This window comes from Medicago sativa, chromosome 6, assembly GCF_051527215.1.
Source record: "Medicago sativa cultivar Bolivia chromosome 6, Bolivia_mono, whole genome shotgun sequence".
Taxonomy (NCBI): Eukaryota; Viridiplantae; Streptophyta; class Magnoliopsida; order Fabales; family Fabaceae; genus Medicago; species Medicago sativa.
Genome location: NC_140754.1, coordinates 21131790 through 21156348, shown reverse-complemented (window position 1 = coordinate 21156348; position 24559 = coordinate 21131790). Strand labels below are relative to the sequence as shown.

The window sequence follows — 24559 nt, the reverse complement described above, 5'->3', positions numbered from 1 at the left end:
AAATCTCATCATCAACAAACTCATAGAAGAAAACCTACAAAAAGCATAACCACAACTATCCACCACAAGCACCACCACCAACCCCAAAACTAGCATTAACCACCACAAAAACCACCATTAATCCTCACCAAAACCAGCACCAGCAACCACGAGCATCACCACCAAAAACCACCACGAGCACCACCACAAAAGACCCATTATCAACACCACTATGAAAACCACCACGAAACACCACAAACCAACATAACCAAAAAACAACCTACAAGCTCCTCAACATCATCACCACAAACAAAACTCACCGCCCGGGCCACTAGTTAAGATCTTTAAAGGGTAACTTATCATGAAAATATGTGTAATCAATGCCTTGAAAATCAAAATATTTGACTTTTTTATAAAATAATTTCTTCTTTTGGAATCCTTAAAGAGTGTCCGAGGGGGCGCACTCGTTAACAAAACCATAAAATAAAAATTAGTCATAACACTTATCAGTAACAAATAACACAACATCATAGGTACTAATAGAATACAAGCAACGAAAAGTGCCAAAACAAAAGGTAACCTACACATAACATGATCCTCTGCAACACATTGCTCCACCTAACATGTTTTCCCTTAGACCTCTAATTTCGTAAGTCCATGCCTACAATACATTCAAGTAATATGGCTTAAACTCAACACTAACCCACACCTAAAATTATGCAGAAGCAGCCTGTCAAAAACCATAGCAGCACCAAATTGAACAACCATTAAATAAGCTTTACACATCGAATAAACCAACAAAACACAAACAGGACAAATTAAGACCATCCTGCACTCCCTAAACCAATGAACGCAAACCTGCCACAAAAACGCAGCATCACCACAAAAACTACACAAAAAACCACCACAAAAAATTAGCAGCACCACCACCACAAAACCCCTCCGAAAACCTTCACAAACCACCACAAATAAGCAGCAAACTAACACCACCATGAACGCTAGCGATGGAGAAAACAACCGCTGAGAGAAACCGGTGGTCGAGTGATGCGGACGGCCTAAGCTAATCATCGCACCACCAACGATTGAATCTACATCGCAGCGAATATAGGTTGGATTGGAAGGGAGGAGGGTGACGGTGGAGATCTAGAGAGAGGTCAGAGAGATGTTTTTAGAGAGAGAAAAATTTAGGGTTTTTCCCCTATTGCTATCAAAATCATAAACAACACCCAATCATAATATATTAGTACTTCAAAACTGGTCAGGGGAAGAACTTCATAAACCCACTTTTAACCTTAACTTGAAATGTGGAAAAAATGTAAAAATTGTTGATCGATATTACATGATATTAGAACTCACCTATGAAGCACAGACTCAAACACGAACACATCAACATCGATAATAATTTCAGAAAATAACATAATTCGATGTAATTATATCTGTCGATGTCGAACACGATACATATCTGACATCGGGACACACCTAATCTGGGGGAGTATGTGCTTCATAGGAACTCATTACTTGTTGAAGTCATGATTGTAGACTGAGGTCTTCCTTTGCCTAATAATGTGTGTAGTTGATAGAGTGATGGCAAAGGATACCTAGCCTATAAACACATTACCCTACGTACCATCCATCATGGACTCTAATAGTTGGACCCAGGGACGGACATCATTTAAATTAGGTGGGACTAAAATGGATGACAAAGTTTTCTAAATGGTTGGGACGTTGGGTTCAAATAATAAATTTGTTTCTACATTAAAACCCTTTTGTAAAAGATGTAAGACAAATTTTTTAAATAATTTTTTGTCTTATATAATTTTTGGTAGAAAAAATGTTATTTTGATATTTTAGACATGTTCTACTTTGGACAAAAACTGTGACATGGTTTAATGAGGGACAAAAATTTTCCCTTGTCCATCAATTTATCCGATCTGAGATAATTTTAAAATAAAAAAACAGTATAACAGGACTTGATAGGTCCAATCCCTTTTTTTAAAGACATCAAACGAATCCTAAAATTGAGAAGTAATGTAAAAAAATGAAACCTTGCATTGGAGACAAGTGCCTCCACTTAGTAATTATTTTGTTGTAAAGTATTCAGTAATTTTATTTCTATTCTATTAAAAATTAAGTATTGACCCACATAAAAAATATTGAAAATTTTATTTGTGAAAAATCACATATACAATGACATGAAAAATAAATTGTTCAATGATTATTAGGTCACATACATTTAAAGAAATATATTCGATAGTATTGAAAATGAAACAAATCATATAATAATTTTACAATAAAAATACAAGTAAAGAATTATAATTCATAGATATTTAGATGTCTTCCTTCAAAAAAAAAATGATATTTAGATGTCTTTAATTTTTTAGATATAAAATAGCATAACTTTTGAACAAATGTCACATAATGTACCGAAACTGTTATGCCTATTAGGGTCGGTTTGATGGTCAGGATAGGATATAGGCAGAATATGATATAAAGCTGAATAGAGATAGGATATGATATGGACATGATAAACATTAATCATATCATATGTTTGATGCACACATGATAACAAACAGGATATCATTATAATTAAATGAAAAAATTGCTCTCATAATTAATTAAATATTGTAAAAATGACATGTTATTAATTATAATAGAAAATACATGCTATCATTATTTTAAAAATGACAATATTTTAAAAACGGCAGAATATCAAGATAATAAATAAGGAAAAATCTTCTAATCCCATCATGATAATTTTTAACTCAACCTATACTCAGGATAGAAATTACAAAGGAAAGTCATGATAGGATAGGAAAATTGTTTATTTTATCATATCCCTTTGGTGCATCAAACATGAGATTTAAGCAGGATATGATTAATGTATCATATCTTGTCTCCCTATCCTAACCATCAAACGCACCCTTAATGTATTTTTAACTTGTTTCAATAAGTTAAATTGAATAGGTTTGTTATTTCATTTTGATAATATGCAGATATGATGACATTGTGAGTTGAGTTCATCGCATTCACAAGATCTTATAATATGCTATTAACGGTTGAGCAAGTGCAATTAAAATTTGTATTGACAAACAAGCATGATATTTTATTCCAGTAAACAACAATTTTGGTCCGGTGTGAAGTGTTGTCACTATAGTCTTTGAATGTATCGAAATTGCAGACACATCCTTAAATGTCTCTTTTATTAGTCATTTTGATCCTCAAATATGTTTTTAGCTAACCGATTTAGCCTTTGATGTGTTTTTCACTAGTCAATTTAGTCAATAAAATTACTAAGAAAAGAGACACTAGGAATATTTGCTCTAACAAGTGAATAAACAAACATGAAGAACTGAGCAATGAAGCATAAGACCCTAATTATCATTTTGTTGAGTCTAACAAAACAATTTGCAAATCTCTGTTATTTTGTGATGTTACACCTTCAAAGTAGGAAGTAGAAAGTAACTATTGACAGACACATAACCAGAGCCAAAACATATAAGCACTTTTTGTCAAAGAACCTATAATGGCATTGGCAGAGTAAACAAAGCATTCAGATTTTTTTGCTCCTCGAGGTACCATTGGGTCAACATCAAACCAAACAATACAGTGATACACTAGTTACTTTCTAGGCAAGGTGTTCCCAGTAGGCATCAGAGCCATGCTGAAAACTGAAAATGAAAGGTAACTAACTTGAGGATGCTAACTCCTCTTCTATTTGCGGACTCGCCTTTTGTTTACTTGTATGGCAGTGAGTTCGCCTGAGATTTCTCCATCTCCACTTGTACTAGTAACGTCGTCAATCTGGAAAGCCACTCCCACATTCATCAGCACCAACTTCCTCAGTGTCTTCACTCTTAGGCGAGGCCCCTCCTAGTCTACTTGCAATTGAGTACCAAAAACATAAGAAATATGCACGATAATCATCAATAAATAGGAAAGCAAATTACAAGAGATATGATAATTCTTCTTGACTGAGTTGGTGCATTCGTTGAAATTTCGCTTGATACAAAAATGTTTCAAACATACATAAAAATGAAATTGACATGTGTGAATACACGGATATCTTATTAACAAGAGTAAATAAAGAACAACGATGTTGGTGACTAATTAATTGCACATGTTTGTCAAATGACCAATTCTTGAATTGGGATCCAGAGAGAAAAATGAAAGTCAGAATTGTCTGCTAGAGCAAACTATTCATTAATCAATGCACAACATGTTAGTAAAAACTTAAGAATGCTTTACACAATTGCCAACAATAGTGGTTGGGTTTCTCTCTTGTTCCTTCAAGATAAAGAAAAAGGTATGTGTATCAACTCTATCAGATAAGTACCCTATATCATTGAAAGGCCTAAGGCTATTTTATTTCGGACAAAACAAGCTTTGTGCAGCTGGAAGACATGTTAACAAACATACTATTGATTGGGCATACACCTGAACACTTATTCCAATCATAGAAAACTAAACCACTAATCATCTAATGCAATGCATGATCGTGGACTGTATATAATGTAATTCATAATGAAGGAACGAACAGCCCTAACAAACAGATAAATGAAATAAACACAACAATTTTTCATGTTGTACATTCCATCAATTGGTAATTAACAATGATCCACTAAGTCACGATTGATCAGAAAAAACATAACATACACAGCATGAAGCAAAGATTGGCATGAAGTTGTAGTCGAATATAATGGACAAATGGTATAGCAAAACATGTACATACTCACATTAAAAACAAGGCGATATCAAACTCTCAACGTAGATTTTTGAGAAGATCGAATCATTGGTCTTAATAGCAGGACTCTTAAAAGTACCATTTATGGAATCGTAAACAACCAACTTCCTTTTATAGGTTGTCATACACAATAACATCACCAATACTTGGTCATCCTCAGAAATATAAAGTGGATTCCAACATATAAAAGAATCCATATGAGGAACAGTGGCAAATTTAGTCCAAGAATCTCTATTTCCATATTCCTTCATCAGCCAAATATCTTGTCCACAATCATGTTCACGAAGGAAGCACAAGCAATCCCTCAAAATCTCAAAGGTCAAGTAATTAACCTTTCTTACCCCTTCATCTCCATAATCAGGCTGCAAAATCTCTTGATAAGACTCTGTCCCCAAATCAAGGGAAAGAATGTGTGGCAAAGTATTCGAACCAGCGATAGATATCAACCAATTAATTGTGCCACTTACAAATTTTCCATATCCAAAATGAAAGTTAAAAGAACCTTCATAAGGAAATCCATCTATCAATCTCCAAGAATTGGTGCCCAAAGTATGAACCTTCACTTGAGGTTGAGTTTTGTAAGTAGTAATAACATTGTTAATACTACTACATTTATACATAAAAACAGAAACAACTTTGTAGTTATCAGATATCTGATCATAGCCAAAGCCATATATGGTCTTACTCTTACCATTTCCATCCCTTTTGGTGCATGGGTTTTTCAAAGGGGGCAATATCTTATATTTTCTAATGGAAGGGTTCCACAAAACAGCAATGTTTTTCGTGTCGGGAGGGCAATAATCTTGGGTTAAACAAAAGATTCCGTCGCAAAAGTCAACTATGTGAGTACATTCCTCACAAGTGATTTCACCGTGGAGAGGAGATTTAATGTGTGTGCCGTTGGTGGTGGTTAAATTGGTGAAGATTGAGCGGAGAGGATAAACCGTGTGAGTGAACTCAGGTGAGTAGTTCTCGGAGTTTAAGATGAGATTAGGGTTCATGGTTGACATGCGAAAGTGTTTCCTAGCAAATTTGCGATCTGAAATTAGGGAATTCCAGGGTTTGCAGACGCACTTGAATTTCATGAGGGATTTCACAGGGAGCCTGCTTAGAATATCCGTTATGAGCTCGAAGGGAAGAGTGGGTAGTGACGTCGTCATTTGAAGATGTGAATCTCCGGCGAGAGGGTTAGTTAGAAGAGGAATTTTTGTTCTTTTCGAACCAGAGGCGGAACTTTCAACAACTTCATCAGGAACACGAACATGAACATCCCCTTCAACAGACATATTTCCTATAATTTGACAATATTGGAGGTAAGTGCAAAGGAAATCAAATAAATTATCTCAAAGGTATCCAACATCAAATCTTACTGAAAATCTACCAATTTTTCCGGGTTTGTTTTACAACAGTGAGAAAGCTCACAGTACTAATCAAGAAATCTATAGCTATGATATGCATGTTTTCATACCAAAAATTAAAACTTGATAACAAATTACATAATAGTTATAACGCATGTTTGGATTGACTTATTTGAGTTTATCTGCTTGTGAAAACAGCTTACGACACTTTTGATAATCTTTTTTCAGCTTAATTTCATAAGTTCTACAAGATAGCTTATGAAAACAACTTTTAGCATATACAAAAACATTTTATCTTTTGTTATAAAAATAGCTTATGTAAACTTATACATAAGTGGTTATCATAATAAGTGCTTGTGCTAAATCAAGAATCAGAAAATCTTAATTCAGAGAACAATATAGACTCACCTTGCGTGAGAAGAATGCAGCACGAACTTTGAATTGCGAAATTAGGGTTTGGTGGTGAATCAGAAGAATGCACTAACACACGTAGTGAAGAAAGGAGCTTCGTACTTGTTGCTACACGTGTGTACCACACAAGTGAATGAATTTACTACTATATGTAATTTGAAAAGGCACCATAGTCATTTTAACTTCTACTCCCTCCGTCCCGGAATAACTGACCCATTTTCTAAAAAAAAGTGTCCCAAAATAATTGACCCATTTCAATTTTCAATACAACTTTCATCATTCCCAATACAATATAACACTAAATAATACTACTTTTATCATTCCCAATACAATATATTCCACTTTCCCCTTTATTTATACATTTTTCTTAATAAGTGTGAAATGAGCCAAGGGGTCAATTAATTCGGGACGGAGGGAGTAAATGTGAAACACGTACTTCCTCGTGGGTTTTATTTTTGGGAATGATAAGGGGCCGTCGCACTTCAAACACTTTAAATGGTAAGTTTTTAATGAAAAATTGTATTGAATATATTAAAAATTATAATAATTGACTTTTTAAAAAGATAATTACTAAATTTAGGATGTTTAAAGAGTGCTCCGGAAGCACTCGTTAACAAGACCGTTTCATATAGTATTGAAAAGTAAAGTGGATCAAAAAAATTAGGATAATTTTTTTTTTAAAATGGCTCATTTATTAAGGGACGGAGGGAGTAGTTATAATAATGTATTAAAATTTTAAAATAGTTTTTGCTTGTGCACTATATTAGTCAAAATAGTCTCTTCTGTTAAAATGTCTCGTTAATATTATCATATCAATCCCTTAATGTACTCAGTTGTTATCATATCGGTCCTTATAAGTATTTACTGTCCTACTAGATCTCTATATAAAAAATGTTAATGTGAGCATTGAGAGGATTATTGTGGTTACTTGTTACACATTCAGCGACTACAACGGCTATTACCCTGATTTGACAAATATATGATCTCCTGTATTGAACTAACGGTGTGTTTGTTTCAAGTTTACCAAGTTTATTATTAGGAATAACATTCCTTGGAATATAATATGCAAATTTTATTCAAAGCTATTTAGATAAAAAGATGATTGGGTAATATTATAATATTCTCATGAACCTTAAAAATAAAGATTATAATAGGTAGTTAAGGCAAAATCCCTAATTAATTTGTTGAGGCAAACATCCCTAATTAATTTTAAAGATAACAAACCTTGATTAAGGATTAATGGACTTTGATTAGTTTATTGATATTTAATATGTGTTCTTGATTGATTAAGGGAACAAAGTATAAATCAAACCAAGAAGCAAGCAATCAAAGAACATTAAGACTTATGAACCAAGTCAAAGTTCATAAGGTTGAACAGAGTTCAGAAGGTTGGACATAAATCAGAAGGTTCAAGATAATTCAGAAGGTTGTTCTTATGGTTATCAATATTAAGCCAAGAAATATATGGACATTATAAAGAACATTCAAGGCTCACGTGACATAAATAAAAGTCCAAAAAAGTACTATAACTTAGATCAATCAAGAGTTAATGGACTATCTATTTGGATAAAAGTCAAAAGGCATATTCATTGTTCATTAAAGACTTATGAACAATTGAAATACAAAACATTAGGAATATTCCTCTAAGAATATCATCCTAGATGTTATACACACTGCACTTCATTGATGTTTTACTATTAAGATTTGGTTACATCAAATAGTAATCTTACAAATCATCCTAAATGAAACATATGAACATTCTGAAGTTCAGAAGGTTCATTTTCAGCACATGCTCTATTTGACAGAACAATACAGTTGGTACAAAAGCAAGAGCAAAAGCAAAAAGCAAACTCAAGTCTCATTCAATCAGAGTTAGACACGTATCGGAGCAGGTATAGTAAAAGACCAGTGAAACCCCTAAAGCATGGGCATGAAGTGATAATTCCACTTTCCTCTCTCCTGCGCAAGTTCCAAGACAAATCTGCAAATGCATGAGTCCAGGAACATTCTGATGTTCACAAGAAGAACGAGGCTCATGAATAAACCCAGAAATTCATCTGACATTCATGCATAATGAACCTTGAACATTTTAAAGTTATGAATGTTGATCAAGATTTTTAAGCAACAGTTGCTAAGTACCAATACAAGTGGCACAAGACTATTGGACACATCCTAACAACTACATGAGGTCAATAAACTCCGTAAAAGGGGCAGAAGACTCAGCATTAAAGCACACGACTTACAAGCATACTTAAACAACTTATTAAAAATGTTTAAAGTTTCATAGCAAAACTGATTAGACAAATCAACTCTAAAGATTCCTAAAATCTTAAAGAATGTGTAACAGTCTTCTTTTATCTTCATAAAGATAATACTCTCCTCTTTTTCTTCTAGCCCAAATTCATTCAAACTTCCAAATCATTTGCAAGAGAAAATCTCATCTAGCTTTAAGGGTATTAAAGTGCTAGTTGAATAGAAAAGTGTAAAGTCTTTTGTGACTTAGCAATGAAAGTTATGAGTCTGTTGAGGCTTAGAGAATACAGGTTGTAATTGTTCAAATGGAACAAAGTTGTAAGATGCAAGAGTTGAGAATCTGAGGCTTAGAGAACACAGGTTGTAATTGTTTAAAGGGAACAAAGTTGTAAGGTGCACGAGTTGAGAATGTTGTCTCAAGCATCATAGTGGAAAACTCTCACATTGTGAGGAGTGGACTAGCCCACGTTAGATGAACCACTATAATTTATGTGTGTTCTATTCTTCTATCCATATACTCTTTACTAATAGTATACACATCACTCACAAAATTATTTATCTTTGATATTCTGTTTTACACTAATACTTCAGGTATTAGTGTAATATTATGAAGTATGTTTTATAATAAAAAAAGATTTTAAAAGACTTTTTCTAATAAAAAAACACTCAATTAAAACCCTTCCTTAATCTTAAGTTTTCGGGTATTTAATCAAAAAAAATTGTGATTTTAAAAAAGTATTAACATATTAAAAAAATACATTCTAATTTCAATAGATTGTTTAATAAATTGAATTTTTATGAATTTTGTAGGATTTGTGACCTTAATCTTAATAAGCTCAGAATTTTGGTTAGAATTAGATATGAGATCACTATCTCAGAACTAATCAGATTCTCATCACAACATTGTCTCTTCAGACACATTGATATTTTTTTTCACATTTCTTCATACACATTGATATTTTTCACATTGTCTCTTCTTACATTGTTTTTTTTTTTTTTTTTTTTATGTTTTATTTGTTTTGGCATTAGTCTTCATGATTGTCTGCTTAAAGTTGCAATGTTGATTGTAAAAAACCATAATTGAAGTCAAAAATTCAAATATTGACTTTAAATTAGAATTGAAAATGATGCTTGAATAGGTACAAAGATGAGATTTTCTAATATGAAAATGATGGTTTGATTAAGTTCAAGATGGAATATAAGATTTTCTATTTTTTTGAAGATTTACTTGTCTCTTGATGAAACTAATCCTATCAATTTGATTAATATTAGTCAAGACTTAATAACATTGATGAAACTAATCCTATCAATTTGCGCCAAATCATGTAGTGTTCCATTGATGTCATCGACTACTAACACGATGACTATATAATAGTCCAAATTTGATTTACTAGTTATTCTTTAAATGATTAGTTTATTTTAATAAAATACTAACAATAGCATATAAGTAGTCATTATATAAGATAAGATCAAGATAGATATTTCTAATAACTAACATTTATTTATTCTTATATATATGCCAATCTACATCCAAGCCAAACCAAAGTTATAAGTTTTTTCAATTAGCACATATAAGACAACAATAAAATAAAAACATAAATAAATACACATAATTTCTCCCTCTCTCTCTCAAGTATTATTCTTGGTGTATCAATGCATCATAAGTAACAAGAGCTTGTAGCAACTCCCTCACCATAAGGTATTGTACACCGCTGCAAACATAGAAATTGCAAATATTAGTCAAAAAAAATTAAAATATCATAGGAAAAAAAATGTGTGGAGCATATTGTGGGAAAAAAAATTCAGGTTGGTCACACATTGATGATGACTTTAAATGGTTTCCATTTAAAAGAGTGTGAGCATGTATTTGCTCCAAATGTAGACCATATACATTTACTACTTTTTTATTTTATATTTAAGTCAAGTCAAGTCATAAATTTAATTTATTTTTACATAATTAACAATAAAAAGTTTTTTTGACTCAATAATAATAAAAGTAGTGAAACAAATGATCTATTCTAAAGACTAAATTAGATCCAAAACAAAGAGCCAACATATTTTATAAAAAATAATATAAAAATTGATAAAATAAAGTTTAAGATTACATATTATTTTTTGCCTCAAAAAAAAGATTACATATTAATGTAATGGATTGAAACAATAAAATTTGATTATACTAAAATAAAAATTAGAAAAATAAAAAACAAGATTACCTTAATTAACATAGAAAGAGAGAAACAACATTAGAAGAAGATCTAATCACTGTCACTGCTGCTGCTACTATCATGATCATGACCATGTTCCTTCTTCTTCTTATCCTTCTTTTTCTTATCTTTCTTCTCACCTTTGTGTTCATGCCCTTCACCTTCACCACCATGGATCTTGTCCTTGATCTTCTCAGCTATACCTTCTTTGTGTTCACCTTTGTGCTTATCATCATGACTCTTCTCACCTTTGTGCTTGTCATCATGACTCTTCTCTCCTTTGTGTTCATCTTCTTTCTTGTGTCCTCCTCCTACATGAAGAGCCTCTCCAATCTTGTTGATGATTCCTGCCATGACTTGTTTGTGACTTTCTTTTGATAATGTTTGGTTTGGTTTTGTTTTTGTGATTTTTTCACTAGGGAAGTGATTCAATATATAGACGTAAATGAAAGTTAGGGGAATTAATGTGATTTAATAGATTATACGTTTTTGGCTAAGATTACGGATGTGACCATGTGCGTGTAATGTTCGTGTGTACGTGTCCACGGTATTATTTATTTCTTCTGGACGGTTGAAAAAACTATAGTTTTTGTTCTTATCTGATTTATTTATTCGTAACCTATAGTCAAATTAATATAGATCAAATCATCATATAATACCTTATTTGTCTCAAATTATAACTCATATTGGTCATTAGATTTTTTTTTCTTAATGGTTAAGAAATATTCCCTCCAATCATATTTATAACAAAAAACTAAATTTTAGGTTCACTAAATGTATTGGGTCGTATTTATAGATTAGGTATATTAGTTATTCAGTGAACTTAAAAAATTATTTTTTGGTTATAAATATATGGGTTAAATATGTTTTTGCTCCCTATAAATATATTAACTTTTCGTGTATCGGGTCGTATTTATAAATTAGGTATATTAGTTATTCAATGAACTCAAAAAATTATTTTTTGATTATAAATATATGGGTTAAATATGTTTTTGCTCCCTATAAATATATTAACTTTTCATTTTAGTCTCATTAAAAAAATTCAACTTTTAATCTCTATAAATTTTTTTGGTAGTGGTCGGGATTAAAACCCCAGACCTTGCATATTTTAAGCATTGTCCCTATCATATCATCCGAGCTAAGCTCACGAGGACTGATCTCTATAAAATTTTCAATCACTACTTTTTATCCCTATTTTTAAGTTTATTTTTGTATTTTTTAATGAAATTGTGCGGAAATGTGTAGTATATTTTAAAAATCTCTCCCAAAAAAATTAGAATGCTTTAATAGAACATGAATTAAATATGAATTTTTAACCATAAAAAATATAAAAATTTATATTTAATTCATGTTTTGTTTAAAGATTCTTTTTTTTTTTTAGAGATTCTTATAATATTATAAATATTTTTCTGTAAAATTTATTCAAAAGTATGAATTCTACATATGAGTTTATTTAAAATGAGGGACCGTCCTTGTAAACTTAACTCAGTTGGTATGAACAATGCATAAAATATGCAAGGTCCGAAGTTTGAATCTCAGTCACCACCAAAAAAAAAATTTTAAATAAGGGACCAAAAATAAAAATAAAAATCTTTTAAAGGTTTAAAAATAAAAATAAAAAAATTAAAGAGAATAAGATGAAAAATTAACATATTTATAAGGGCCAAAAATAAATTTAACCCTAAATATAATCAGAAGTAGTAGATGAAAACGGACATTATATTTGTCAAAAGAAAAAGTTTGATTAGTTTTTTTTTTTTACAATTATTTTGTCTTAATGAGAATCTAAATTACTTTATAGAATTGTGTAGCAAAGTACTGTGGCATCTTTTGGTTGGTGGTCGTGCAGGACAGTATCCAATGCTATTGAGATGATGATGGTGACCGACCAATCAATGCTTCCGACTTCGATTCGCTCATGTAATTGGGTCCTACGGTTATTGATATGAGTTTGTTCAATTTTTAGTTACTTAACCAATGTAGTTGATGTACAGTGTACATGTTAGTATTCTTGTTAAGTTAATACTCCCTCCGGTCCTATTTACAAGAGACAATTTACTTTTTAGATATATTAAATTATATAATTTATCTATTTGGTTTAGATTCTTGACTAGATACATACATTATTCAATGTATCTAAAAAGTCAACTTTCTCTTGTAAATAAGACCGGAGGGAGTAATTTTTTGTGTCTTGTTAACCGGTGCCCAGAAAACAAATATAGTAATATTTGCTTTGAAAGTTGTGTAATCAATGCATTAAAAGATTATAAAGTGTCTTTTTTGACTTTCACTTTCTTTTTTAGCTTCCTTAACCAGTGTTTCAGGGGCACTCGTTAACATTTTCCTAATTTTTTTTAAGAAATCAAAATGATATATAAATGATATATAAAACTAAATGATTATCCTTCCGGCATAAGGTGTACTCCATCCGGTCACATTTATAAGCAAAAAATACTTTTTAGATTCATTCAATACTAAATGCATTTGGTGAATATATAGACCAAATACATTATGTATTCAATGAACCTAAAAACTGCATTTTTGCTTATAAATGTGACCGAAGGGAGTACTCGAGAAGAAAGCCAAAATTATAAGAGTACTTTAACAACAAAAACAACAATTAGCCACAACCCGCACATAAGAATGGATTTTGGCACCAATGATGAAAGCTATTATGAAAAATTAAAGCATGAGCTTTGAACCACCAAAAGAATAATAATTTAATTTTTTTCAAGAAGCTGCAATGGGTGGTTCTCTTTACCACAAAAAATTTCGTCGTTTCTTTCCTTCCAAATTACCCAGATTGTAGCAAACCAAAACAAATGCATAAGAGAGCACCGAATGTTAGCTCCACCAGAAAGGGTACCAAACTGATAAAAATGATCAACACTATTATAATGATATGCAGAGTGAACACAAAGCCAATTTCGAACCAGTTGCCACATCTGACCAAACAAGGGGCAAGACAGAAAAAGATGATTTTCTGTTTCCTGGAGACCGCAACTAGCAACACACATCTGAGCCTCGGAAGAGATGACTATCTACGATATAAATTTGTTTTGGTAGGCAAACGAAATCGAAATCGTTAAGTTAATATCGAAAGTGTCGTGAGTATCAATCGAGTAGCACTTAAGTGATATTGGAATGTTAATGTCATATGACATTGATCAATCATAATGTTACAAGTGGTTTTTTTACTTGTTTATAAAAAAACAAGTGGCTTTTTACTCTCTCTCACAAGATTTGAATGGTCCGATTTCAAATCTATGAATGAAATCTCTGATAGAAATCTGGCAAGTGTACCAAAAACTATCGAAGTAGTAATAAATATCGATCCACAAGGACTGTGTTAGTTTCAATTATAACAAGTACGTTAGACGTTAGGATGTGTAAAATTTATATTTGGTTGCCTTAGGCAGAAAAAGTTTGTTTTAATCAGAGTTGATTAAAGTTGAAAGAGTTCGAAAGAAAATTATGTCGAGATGAATGGTTAAGCCGGTGAATCCACTATTGCTTTATATGAAAAAGTCTACCTCTCTCTACTCTCAATTACTACTCAGTTTTTACGATAAATTAACTAAGTGACTTTGATCAATCTCTCGCATCAAAGCCCTTTCCTAAGTTATAACCCTATTAATCTCTTAACGTGGTTGAATAACCGCGGAAGCAATATTGGAACGTTAATTCATGTATCATAACCCTCAATTTCCTATCTCTAGGTTCCTAGTGTTGAGTTAAACAGAATTACTATTTCAGGATTAAAAGCTAGGGCTAGTAGTCATTCAATTCCTAAGATCAATTCATGTGATTGCAAGAAGCTAGGGCTAGTAGTCATACAAAACAATAATCATGAAAAGCAATAAACACAAGTAATTCTGAATAAAAACTGAATACCATTGATTATAGAGAGAGTTCAACTACAAAATCATATATTACAAAAGTTTCATCATGGCTTAACCAAACTAAAGGTTTAGCTACTCATAGCTAAACGATCATAAGAAATAACAAGAGAAAACATACATAAATCTAACCAACGGGGTGTTGGTATGAGATTCAAAGCTCGTTCCTTGGTCTCCTGTCGTCCTTAGTGCTCAAAATCGCAATAATAATCAGTACCAAAACCCTTGCTAGCAGCTGGATATTTATAGAAAGAAATTAGGGTTTCAGAAAAGCCCATCATCGTGCCACGTTACGGGTTGGTCGTGGCACGATTGCTTCATTAATCCTACGTGGCAGCAGACAAAATCAACCATCGTGGCACGTTGCATGTTGCTTCGTGCCACGAAATTTCCAGAGATGAATCTTTGTCCCACGCTTCCTTCAACGTGCCACGAACATAACCAAACGTGGCACGATGCTTTGAGTTTTAGGCAATTTTCCTTGGTTTCTTGAAGTTTCTTCTCTTGAGCTCTTGTTCCTGTTTTGGCTTGATTTCACCATGAATTCATTGCAGTTGACTCTCTAAATGCTATAATAAAGACCTAAATATGACTAAATAACTAGTGTTGATGCACTGTCATCACAACCCCAAACTTAAACCATTCCTTGTCCTCAAGGAATCAATTTGCAAATGGAAAAATCGCAGTGAGATAACAACTTACCAACCAATGATATGCTTAAAAAGTTCACTCCCTTCCGGTGTAATGATGTACCGGATGCCAAGCTCTTTCCTCCAAATCCACAACTCCACGCAATTGTTTGAATAGGGTCACACAATCATCATGCAGGTCTGCTGTATTACCATAAGCTTGAAAAATTTCTAAACTGTCAATCAAAGTCAGAGTCAAGTACACACTTTAAGGTCTTTCAGGGTTATAACGGGGCTTAGGTGAAAGGTGGATATAATTTGGGAAGTAGTGTTATAAAACAATGAAGTTAAGCTCATACTACTTGGGTATCCTTGATAACACACAGAAAACCAATCCTTCCTTTCAAATTTAACACAAAGAGTACTAGAGAACTTATTATTTTTTCTGAGACATATAAACATTGTTGGTCTCATACACAAGATTCTTTTCTTTTCAGCAAAATTTTTTTTTCTGCACCATTTCAAGTGCTTTTTATTTTCAAGAGATAACATATAAAATTGAATCATTTCTCTTTTCTTAGTTCTCTAGTACCCCCACCCCAAACTTAGTAAGTTGTTAATTCCAAAAGCAACCCCAAACTTGAACATTTCACAACCTAAAGAGCTTCAAACAAATAATTGGGACATTCATTCCTAAGGTCTTCTAGGTTTGTAATGTGGCTAGTCACCGAACAAAAGTGATCTATACCTAATGGCTCAAATTGGCTTTACAAAGGATAAATAATTCATAAATCAAGGTAGGCTCAAAAAGGCTCAAGGTACCAAGCACTTTGCCTTAGTGTGTACAAAACAAGACCAATCAACAAATAGAGAAATATAGCAAGTTCTAGAAACAGCAGTTGCATGGAACACTCATATATGTAAAATTGGAAAAATAAAAATTTGGCTATGGACCTTACAAGTTGAGATATCTGGGAGTTGTGGCTACCTACTTCCTTTGCCGTACACTTCCTTTTGTATCAATTAAGCATCATCCTCCTTGAACTCTTTGGCATATCATTGGTATAACATTGTTATGAGACTGATAAATTTCCACAGGCAAACAGATTCATTAATAATAAACAAAGGAAAGCATCACAAACGGTGGGGATTAAAGTCAAACAATGACACATCAACATAATGTTCAAACGGAATAAAAAGTACATCAAAATAAAAGAAACAAAAGATAGAAAGCTGAAAATAAACTTGGACTTTAAGTCCATCACTGCTCATCCTCATCAGTGGCCTCCGGATCACCCTGCAAGCCAGCATAAAATTCATTCACGCTCTGATCACTAGCTGCCTTCCCACGAGCAAAGTCGGATCGAAGACGACCCTCTCTCTCTCCAGCACGTCTCCTCTGCTCCACAAAGTAGTCCTCCATGTTGGCCTCAGTGCCAAACCTATCAAAAGTATTGCTCTGAAGGGACCTCTGATGGTGCTGATCAGCAGCAAGAGAAAGCTCCGCTCCAAAGTAAGGACCGTCCACATACAGCTGTGATGATGTATCCTGGGCCCAGCAAGCCATACCTCCTAAGTAATCAAGCATCATCGGGTGTAGTGGTGGGTATTGAAGCGCATCCTCCTGCATGGGCTGTGCCTGAGATGGTCCTCCACGCTCTCGCTGAACCGGTGGTCCTTCACGACCTTTCTTCTTCTCAAACTTCACCATAGCAGTATCATCAATAGCTCCCTTTGACTTAAGCATGATGTCTCCAAGCTCCTCCGGGACACCTTCCTTCTTACACAAAGCATTAATCAAGCAAACGTGCCCCAAATGCACCGAAGTCCCGCAATTTGCCATTTCCTTAAGACTCAAATTGATCAGTCGTCCCACATTTATCCCATAGCCAAAAATAATGGCCTCCAGAATATACAGCCTCTCCATAGGCAACTCAGATGTAGCAGAAACACTTTCCAAGGTAGAATGAATGAATGAAGCCCAAGCTTTGTATTGTGGCTTGAGGTCCACCACATCCATCCTAGTAGAAAACCCAGTAGCTTTGGACCTAACATAATCAACACCCTCTTCGCCAATTTCCTGCAAAATCTGCTGAAGCACATCATCGGAAGGAAAATTATTCGAGCTCCTTGACCTCCTCATTTCTACGTGACATTGTCTTGGAGGCTTTAGCCCTAGAAATGCATTGATGGCTCTAGGGCTATAATCTATCTGCTTTCCACGGACATAAACCACATTATCCTCATCTCCAAAGGCATTAGCAAAGAACTCAAGAGCAATGGTGCGATTGCTTTCTTTTTCAACCATGTCGTTCAATTTCTTCCACCCAAGCGTTCTTACAGTTGTTTCAAATTGAGGATACCTCTGAAGGTTGATGAAATCAAACCTCCTTTCACCAGAAAACTTAAACCCCTTGATCTTTTCAAACCTCTCGGCATGTTCGTCATCCTGAAATTTCTCATAGTCGGGTTGTTGTGGTGGTTGGGTTGATTGGGTGCTGCGGGTTGTTCTGGAGCGTTTGTTGGATGCTGAGGCCATTTGTGGAGTTAGGTTAGATTGTTTGGATGTTTTGGGATTGCGGAAGATGAAGATTGGGTGGTTAGGGTTTGTGCAATAAGGGTTAGGTCAAATTTGTGGGAGAAAATTGATGTGTTTGATGAAGTAATGGGTTGGAATGTTTGTGAGAATGATGAAGATGTATGAATGGTGGTTAGGTGCGATTTTTAGAGGTAGAAAAATGGGTGAGACGAAATTTGGGCAGAGTTTTGTTAAGGGAAAATGAAATGGTGAGAAATTTGTGAGAGAAGTTTATATAGACAAAGGTCTTTCGTGCCACGTTGGGTCAGGGTCGTGCCACGAAGCGATCTGTAACGGTCAAATTATTTCAAAACTTCCCACTCACGTGCCACGATGCATGAAAACGTGGCACGATCATCGTTCTGGGTAGCAACGTGCCACGATCATAGAACCATCGTGCCACGTTCATAGTTCTTCCAGCAAACGTGCCACGTTTTGAGAGTGTTCGTGCCACGAAATTTCCAGTGGCGAACAATGTTGGAGCAATTCTCAAAACGTGCCACGATGAAGAACCATCGTGCCACGTTGGTCTAGGTTTTCAAATAAAAATTTCTTTTTCAACTTTCTAAAAATATTTTTGCTGTTTTTGTTTTATAAAAAATGCAATAAATAAATAAATAAATAAATACAATACCTGAGTGGATTTAAATCCGATGGGTTGCCTCCCATCCAGCGCTTCTTTACCGTCACTAGCTTGACTTATGATGACCCCTAAGGATCATTCAACACCACTCCCGCCCTATTCTTTGGGAGTTCACCTCCAAGGTATGGTTTCAGCCTTTGTGCGTTTACCTTGAAAGTTTCTTGCTCACCAGGCTTACTCAGCTCCACTGCTCCATAAGGAGACATATCTATAATCACGAATGGTCCGGACCACTTGGATTTTAACTTCCCGGGAAATAACTTCAACCTGGAATTAAACAGCAAAACAAGTTGTCCAATATAAAATTCTCTCCTCACCAACCCCTTGTCATGATACCTCTTAGTTCTCTCTTTGTAAATTACTGCGTTCTCATACGCACGCAATCTCATCTCCTCTAGCTCATTAAGTTTTAACAACCTTTTCTTTCCAGCTAAAGTTTGATCAAAATTTAGGGCTTTGATAGCCCAGTAAGCTTTATGTTCCAATTCAACTGGGAGATGACAAGCCTTTCCGTAAACCAACTGATAAGGGGACATCCCAAGGTGCGTTTTAAACGCAGTTCTATATGCCCAAAGAGCGTCATCTAACTTCCTAGACCAATCTTTCCTAGAAGACGCTACAGTTTTCTCCAAAATTTGTTTCAACTGACGGTTTGAAACCTCCGCTTGACCACTAGTTTGAGGATGATAGGGAGTTGCAACTTTATGTTTGATATTAATCTTTTTAAGCACAGTTTCAAGAAGATTGTTGCAAAAGTGCTTCCCCCCATCACTGATCAAAACTCTAGGGGTTCCAAACCTAGTGAAAATATTTTTCTTCAAGAAATTAACCACAGTTTTAGCATCATTAGCAACACATGGTATCGCTTCAACCCACTTGGTAACATAGTCAACACACACAAGTATATGGAGATAAGAGTAAGAGGAGGGAAATGGTCCCATAAAATCTATGCCCCAACAATCAAAAGGTTCAACTTCAATGATTCCAGTTAGGGGCATTTCATTCCTCTTTGAGATACTACCTGTTCTTTGGCATTCATCACACCTCTTTACGAACTCTTGGCAATCCTTGAAGAGAGTGGGCCACCAGAAACCACTTTGCAAGATTTTCGCAGCGGTTCTTTCCCCACTATGGTGGCCTCCATAAGCTGAGCTATGGCAGTGCCACATGATACTGTTAGCTTCCATACCTACAACACAACGTCTAATCAAACCGTCAGCACTTACCTTAAATAAATAAGGATCATCCCACAGATAGTGGTTTGCATCCTTGAAAAACTTTTTCCTCTGGTGTTGTTCCATGTCATCCGGAATTATATTATCGACCTTAAAATTCGCCATGTCGGCAAACCAAGGCCTTTCTTCAATCGACATCAGCTTTTCATCCGGGAATTCTGCTGTGATAGCCTTCTCTTTCTTCGTCACCTCCTCATTTTCCAACCTTGAAAGGTGATCAGCTACTACATTCTCCACTCCTTTCTTGTCACGAATCTCGAGATCAAATTCATGCAATAAAAGGATCCACCTCAACAACCAAGGCTTTGAATCACCTTTTGTCAAGAGATATTTAAGAGCTGCATGATCTGAAAAAATAATGACTTTGGAGCCTATTAGATAAGAACGAAATTTCTCCAATGCAAATATTACTGCAAGCAACTCCTTTTCAGTAGTGGAATAGTTAACTTGATTTTCATTTAAAACCTTGCTTGCATAGTAAATTGCATGGAAAAATCTGTTCTTTCGTTGGCCTAAGACTGCACCAACAGCATAATCACTTGCATCGCACATAAGTTCAAAAGGTAAATCCCAATCGGGTGCAATGATTATTGGTGCAGTCACCAACTTGGTTTTAATCAAAGAAAAAGCATTTAAACACTCAGAATCAAAATCAAAATCATTTTCTTTGACCAAGAGGTTACAAAGGGGCTTAGAAATTTTTGAAAAATCTTTTATAAAACGCCGATAGAAACCGGCATGCCCCAAGAAACTCCTAACTCCCTTAACATTAACAGGTGGTGGAAGTTTCTCTATAACCTCTATCTTTGCTTGATCCACTTCTATGCCTTTAGCACTTATTTTATGTCCTAAAACTATACCTTCGGTAACCATAAAATGACATTTTTCCCAATTTAAAACTAGGTTAGTTTCGGTGCATCTTTTTAGTACTTCATTTAAGTGGAACAAGCATTGGTCGAAAGACTTACCAAACACAGAAAAGTCGTCCATGAATACCTCGATGTTCTTCTCTATCATATCAGAGAAGATGGAGAGCATACACTTTTGGAAGGTCGCCGGCGCATTACACAGCCCAAAGGGCATTCTCCTATAAGCAAATATACCAAACGGACAGGTGAAAGCAGTCTTTTCTTGATCTTCCGGAGCCACTCCAATCTGATTATACCCTGAGTACCCATCCAAGAAGCAGTAAAAGGCTTGACCAGCCAATCTCTCTAGCATTTGATCCATGAATGGTAATGGAAAGTGATCTTTCCTTGTTGCAGAATTCAGCCTCCGGTAGTCTATGCACATTCTCCAACCAGTGACGGTACGTGTGGGTATCAATTCATTCTTTTCATTAGCCACTACCGTCATTCCTCCCTTCTTAGGCACCACATGAACAGGACTTACCCAAGAGCTATCAGAAATAGGGTAAATCATACCTGCATCGAGCAATTTTAATACTTCCTTCTTGACAACTTCCTTCATTGTTGGGTTTAGTCTTCTTTGAGGTTGAACCACAGGTTTGTACTCAGCCTCCATATGTATTTTGTGCATGCAATAGGCTGGACTAATACCCTTTAGATCAGAAATGCTCCATCCCAATGCGCCTTGATTACTTTTCAACACCCTCATTAGTTTCTCTTCCTCTAAAGGTGTCAATGTATTACTGATGATTGCTGGTTTGGAAAAATCTTCACTAAGAAAGACATACTTCAAGTGTGGAGGGAGTTCTTTCAACTCTGGATTTTTTTCTTTTTCATTGTTCAATGTTTCCGATCCCCCATATTTTTCACCAAGTATGTTTTCAAGTGGCGGGTGGTGCATTTGTTGCTTGCTTGCCTCAAGCTGCTTGACACAATCCTTTACCTCAATATCTTCAGTATCTTCATCATTCTCTATAGAATTAACTAATGTTCTCTCTAAAGGTTGTGTTGGTTGAGGCTTACGAGAATCATCTTCAATTATCTCATCAACAACATCAATTCGGTAACACTTAGGATTTTCAGCTTGATGTTTCATGGCTTCAAAAATATTAAACACAACTTGCTCGTTGTGGAATCTCAACATAAGCTGGCCCATTTCAACATCAATCAAAGCTCGACCGATTGCAAGGAAAGGTCTTCCAAGAATGAGTGGCATGTCTTCATCTTCAGCCATGTCTAGGATTACAAAATCAGCAGGAAATACTAGCTCATTGACCTTAACTAGCACATCTTCAAGTATACCAAAAGGGTAAGAGATTGACCGATCAGCTAGAGTAATGGTCATTCTTGTTGGCTTTGGCTCCCCACATCCAAGCTTCTTCATCATTGAAAGAGGCATCAAGTTGATACTTGCCCCTAAATCACACAACGCTCTACCAATGTCTACCGGTCCAATAGAACAAGGAATAGTGAAAGCACCTGGATCTTTTAATTTGGGTGGAAGTTTCTTTTGAAGAATTGCACTACAATTTTCTGAAAGTGCAATGTTTGCATCATCTTTTGGTTTCCTTTTTCGAGTCAGCAAGTCTTTCATAAACTTAGCATACATGGGCATTTGATCAAGAGCTTCACCAAAGGGAATGTTCACCTGAAGTTGTGAGAAAAGCTCCATGAACTTCTTGAATTGACCTTTCTCCTTCTTCTTCTTTTTGGCTAAGTGAGGGTATGGAAGCTTCACATATGATGGAACAACTTGTGGCTGATCTCCATCCTTCAATATTTGACTCTTAGACTTCCTCAAGATTGAATCTTCATCAATCAATTTCTCACTTTTTTCTCCCTCTATTTTTTTCTTCCTTTCATTTTCAACTACTCCTTGATCATTAAATTTTTCAACTACAACCTCATTATTCTTTTCAACTTCACTTTCTTCTTCTTCCTCCACTACTACTTCATCAGCCTTTTTTGGAACTTTTGGAACTAGAGGTGTCAAGACCTTTTTGCTCATCAACTCAATAGCATTGCAAGACTCATTTTTAGGGTTGTCTTGTGTGTTACCTGAGAATCCGCCTTTGTTTTGTTCAGCCAATTGTTTAGCTAATTGCCCAAGTTGAGTTTCAAGCATCTTCCTGGAGGCTTCATTGTTCTTTCTCTCAGCCTCTTGACTCTTCTTCATCTCTTCAAAGTTGCCTTGAGTCATCTTCATAAAGTTCATCATAGTTTCTTCAAGAGCTGAAGGCTTCCTTTGTTGTTGTGGAGGATTAAGCATCTGAGAGTTCAAAGCGTTGTTATTTGAGTAACTGAGATTTGGATGCTTGTTGATACCTGAGTTGTAGTATTGATTTTGCCTTTGATAACCTCCCATGAAATTAGCTTCCTCACTTGATCCTTCTGGAACACATTCACCATTGGGATGTTCTTCACCGCATAAGTCACATTTGATTGCAGCCACCCGTTGTTGCTTATGAGCCAAAGTAAACCCTTGAAACTCCTTAGTAAGAGCCTCTATTTGTTTGTTCATGGCTGCTTGGTTAGCTAGGATTGCTGTTTGTTCACTTACCCCAAACACTCCTCTTTCTTTCTTCTTAGCTTCAGCACGATATTCATTACTCGCCATATTTTCAATTAAGGCTTGAACTTCATGATCAGTCTTGCTCTTAAGACTTCCTCCCGCGGAAGCATCTAAGAACATTCTAGTGTTTGGTGTCACCCCCTCAGTGAAGATTTGGAGGTATTGTTTCTCGGTGAACTCATGATTAGGGCATCTCTTCAGAAGCAAATTGAATCGCTCCCAAGCATCATACAATGATTCACCTTCTCCTTGCTTGAAGTTAGAGATTTCCATCTTCTTTTCCCAATATTTAGACATAGGGAAATATTTCTCCAAGAACTTCAGCTCTAACTCTTCCCATGTTTGGACAGTCCCGTTTGGAATTGTTAGCAACCAATCTTTTGCTCTTCCCGTCAAGGTGAAAGGAAACAGCCGTAGTTTCTTTTGTGCTTCAGTCACGGTGGCTGGTTGCACACAAAACTCGCAAGTCTCAGCAAAGCGGCTCAAGTGTTCATGAGGACTCATAGCTTCAGTCCCATCCAATTGCTTGTCCCTCAAACCGTTGAGGACAGTTGTCTTGATGTCGAAAGCAACGGGGTTAGCTGGTTGAAAAGTGTGGGTCAGTTGACCACGATGAGTTGCTAACCCGTAGTCCCCTAGCTTTGGTCTTGGTGCAGGTTCTCCCATGATAGCAGATTGAGGAGAAGCAGATGTTTCAGATTCAAGTGAGAGTGGCTCAGGTATTTGTTCTCGAACACCCGGTGGAACGGAATGAGACAACCTTTTCAACCGGGCAGCTTTCCGAAGTGCTCTAGCGGTCCTTTCTATTTCCGGATTGAATTCGAGATCTTTGGAGCTCACTTTACCTCGCATAAACAGCAAATACCTTAGTAGCACTGCACAATACAAAGTAATCAAATGAATATTGAAACAAAAAAAATTAAACTAAAAACAGAAAATAAAATTGCAGAAATCCTAATTTATAACGTAATTGCCTTGTTGAAACAGATCAACAGTCCCCGGCAACGGCGCCAAAAACTTGATAGAAATCTGGCAAGTGTACCAAAAACTATCGAAGTAGTAATAAATATCGATCCACAAGGACTGTGTTAGTTTCAATTATAACAAGTACGTTAGACGTTAGGATGTGTAAAATTTATATTTGGTTGC

At 35.1% G+C, this 24559-nt stretch overlaps 3 protein-coding genes across 4 annotated transcripts; all 3 read right to left on the bottom strand.

Annotated features, from left to right (window-relative positions):
- Positions 1–489: 489 nt before the first annotated feature.
- Positions 490–6624, bottom strand: LOC146913624 (F-box/kelch-repeat protein At3g23880-like). 2 transcript variants are annotated; one of them, XM_085716869.1, is made up of 3 exons: positions 6487–6624; positions 4713–6011; positions 490–3854 (listed from the first exon to the last, which is right to left on the bottom strand). In XM_085716869.1, the coding sequence occupies exon 2, from the start codon at positions 6004–6006 to the stop codon at positions 4714–4716; it is 1293 nt and encodes a 430-aa protein (XP_085572995.1). In that variant the 5' UTR covers positions 6007–6011; positions 6487–6624; the 3' UTR covers positions 490–3854; position 4713. The 2 variants fall into 2 exon arrangements, with proteins under 2 accessions (XP_085572995.1, XP_085572996.1); XM_085716870.1 differs by having other exon boundaries at positions 3337–3857.
- A 3599-nt stretch (positions 6625–10223) lies between these two features.
- On the bottom strand, positions 10224–11351 carry LOC146913623 (dehydrin family protein). The gene is made up of 2 exons (XM_085716868.1): positions 10956–11351; positions 10224–10454 (listed from the first exon to the last, which is right to left on the bottom strand). Exon 1 carries the CDS (start codon positions 11298–11300, stop codon positions 10998–11000), a length of 303 nt encoding a protein of 100 aa, XP_085572994.1. The 5' UTR covers positions 11301–11351; the 3' UTR covers positions 10224–10454; positions 10956–10997.
- Positions 11352–18714: 7363 nt separating this feature from the next.
- On the bottom strand, positions 18715–24262 carry LOC146913622 (uncharacterized). Its single transcript, XM_085720956.1, has 5 exons — positions 24019–24262; positions 22742–22896; positions 22358–22486; positions 19885–21439; positions 18715–19380 (listed from the first exon to the last, which is right to left on the bottom strand). Exons 1-5 carry the CDS (start codon positions 24260–24262, stop codon positions 18764–18766), a joined length of 2700 nt encoding a protein of 899 aa, XP_085577082.1. The 3' UTR covers positions 18715–18763.
- Positions 24263–24559: the final 297 nt, after the last annotated feature.

Bases quoted from the DNA above. Each gene is read 5' to 3' on its own strand.
- LOC146913624 (XM_085716869.1), bottom strand. From the start codon at position 6,006: ATGTCTGTTGAAGGGGATGTTCATGTTCGTGTTCCTGATGAAGTTGTT.
- LOC146913623 (XM_085716868.1), bottom strand. From the start codon at position 11,300: ATGGCAGGAATCATCAACAAGATTGGAGAGGCTCTTCATGTAGGAGGA.
- LOC146913622 (XM_085720956.1), bottom strand. From the start codon at position 24,262: ATGCGAGGTAAAGTGAGCTCCAAAGATCTCGAATTCAATCCGGAAATA. The intron at 21,440-22,357 runs ATTCTTCAAAAG...GAGGCTGAGTAC, and splicing joins TTTCAGAAAATTGTAGTGCA to AAACCTGTGGTTCAACCTCA. The intron at 19,381-19,884 runs GTATGGAAGCTA...CAACTCCCTATC, and splicing joins GATTAGACGTTGTGTTGTAG to ATCCTCAAACTAGTGGTCAA.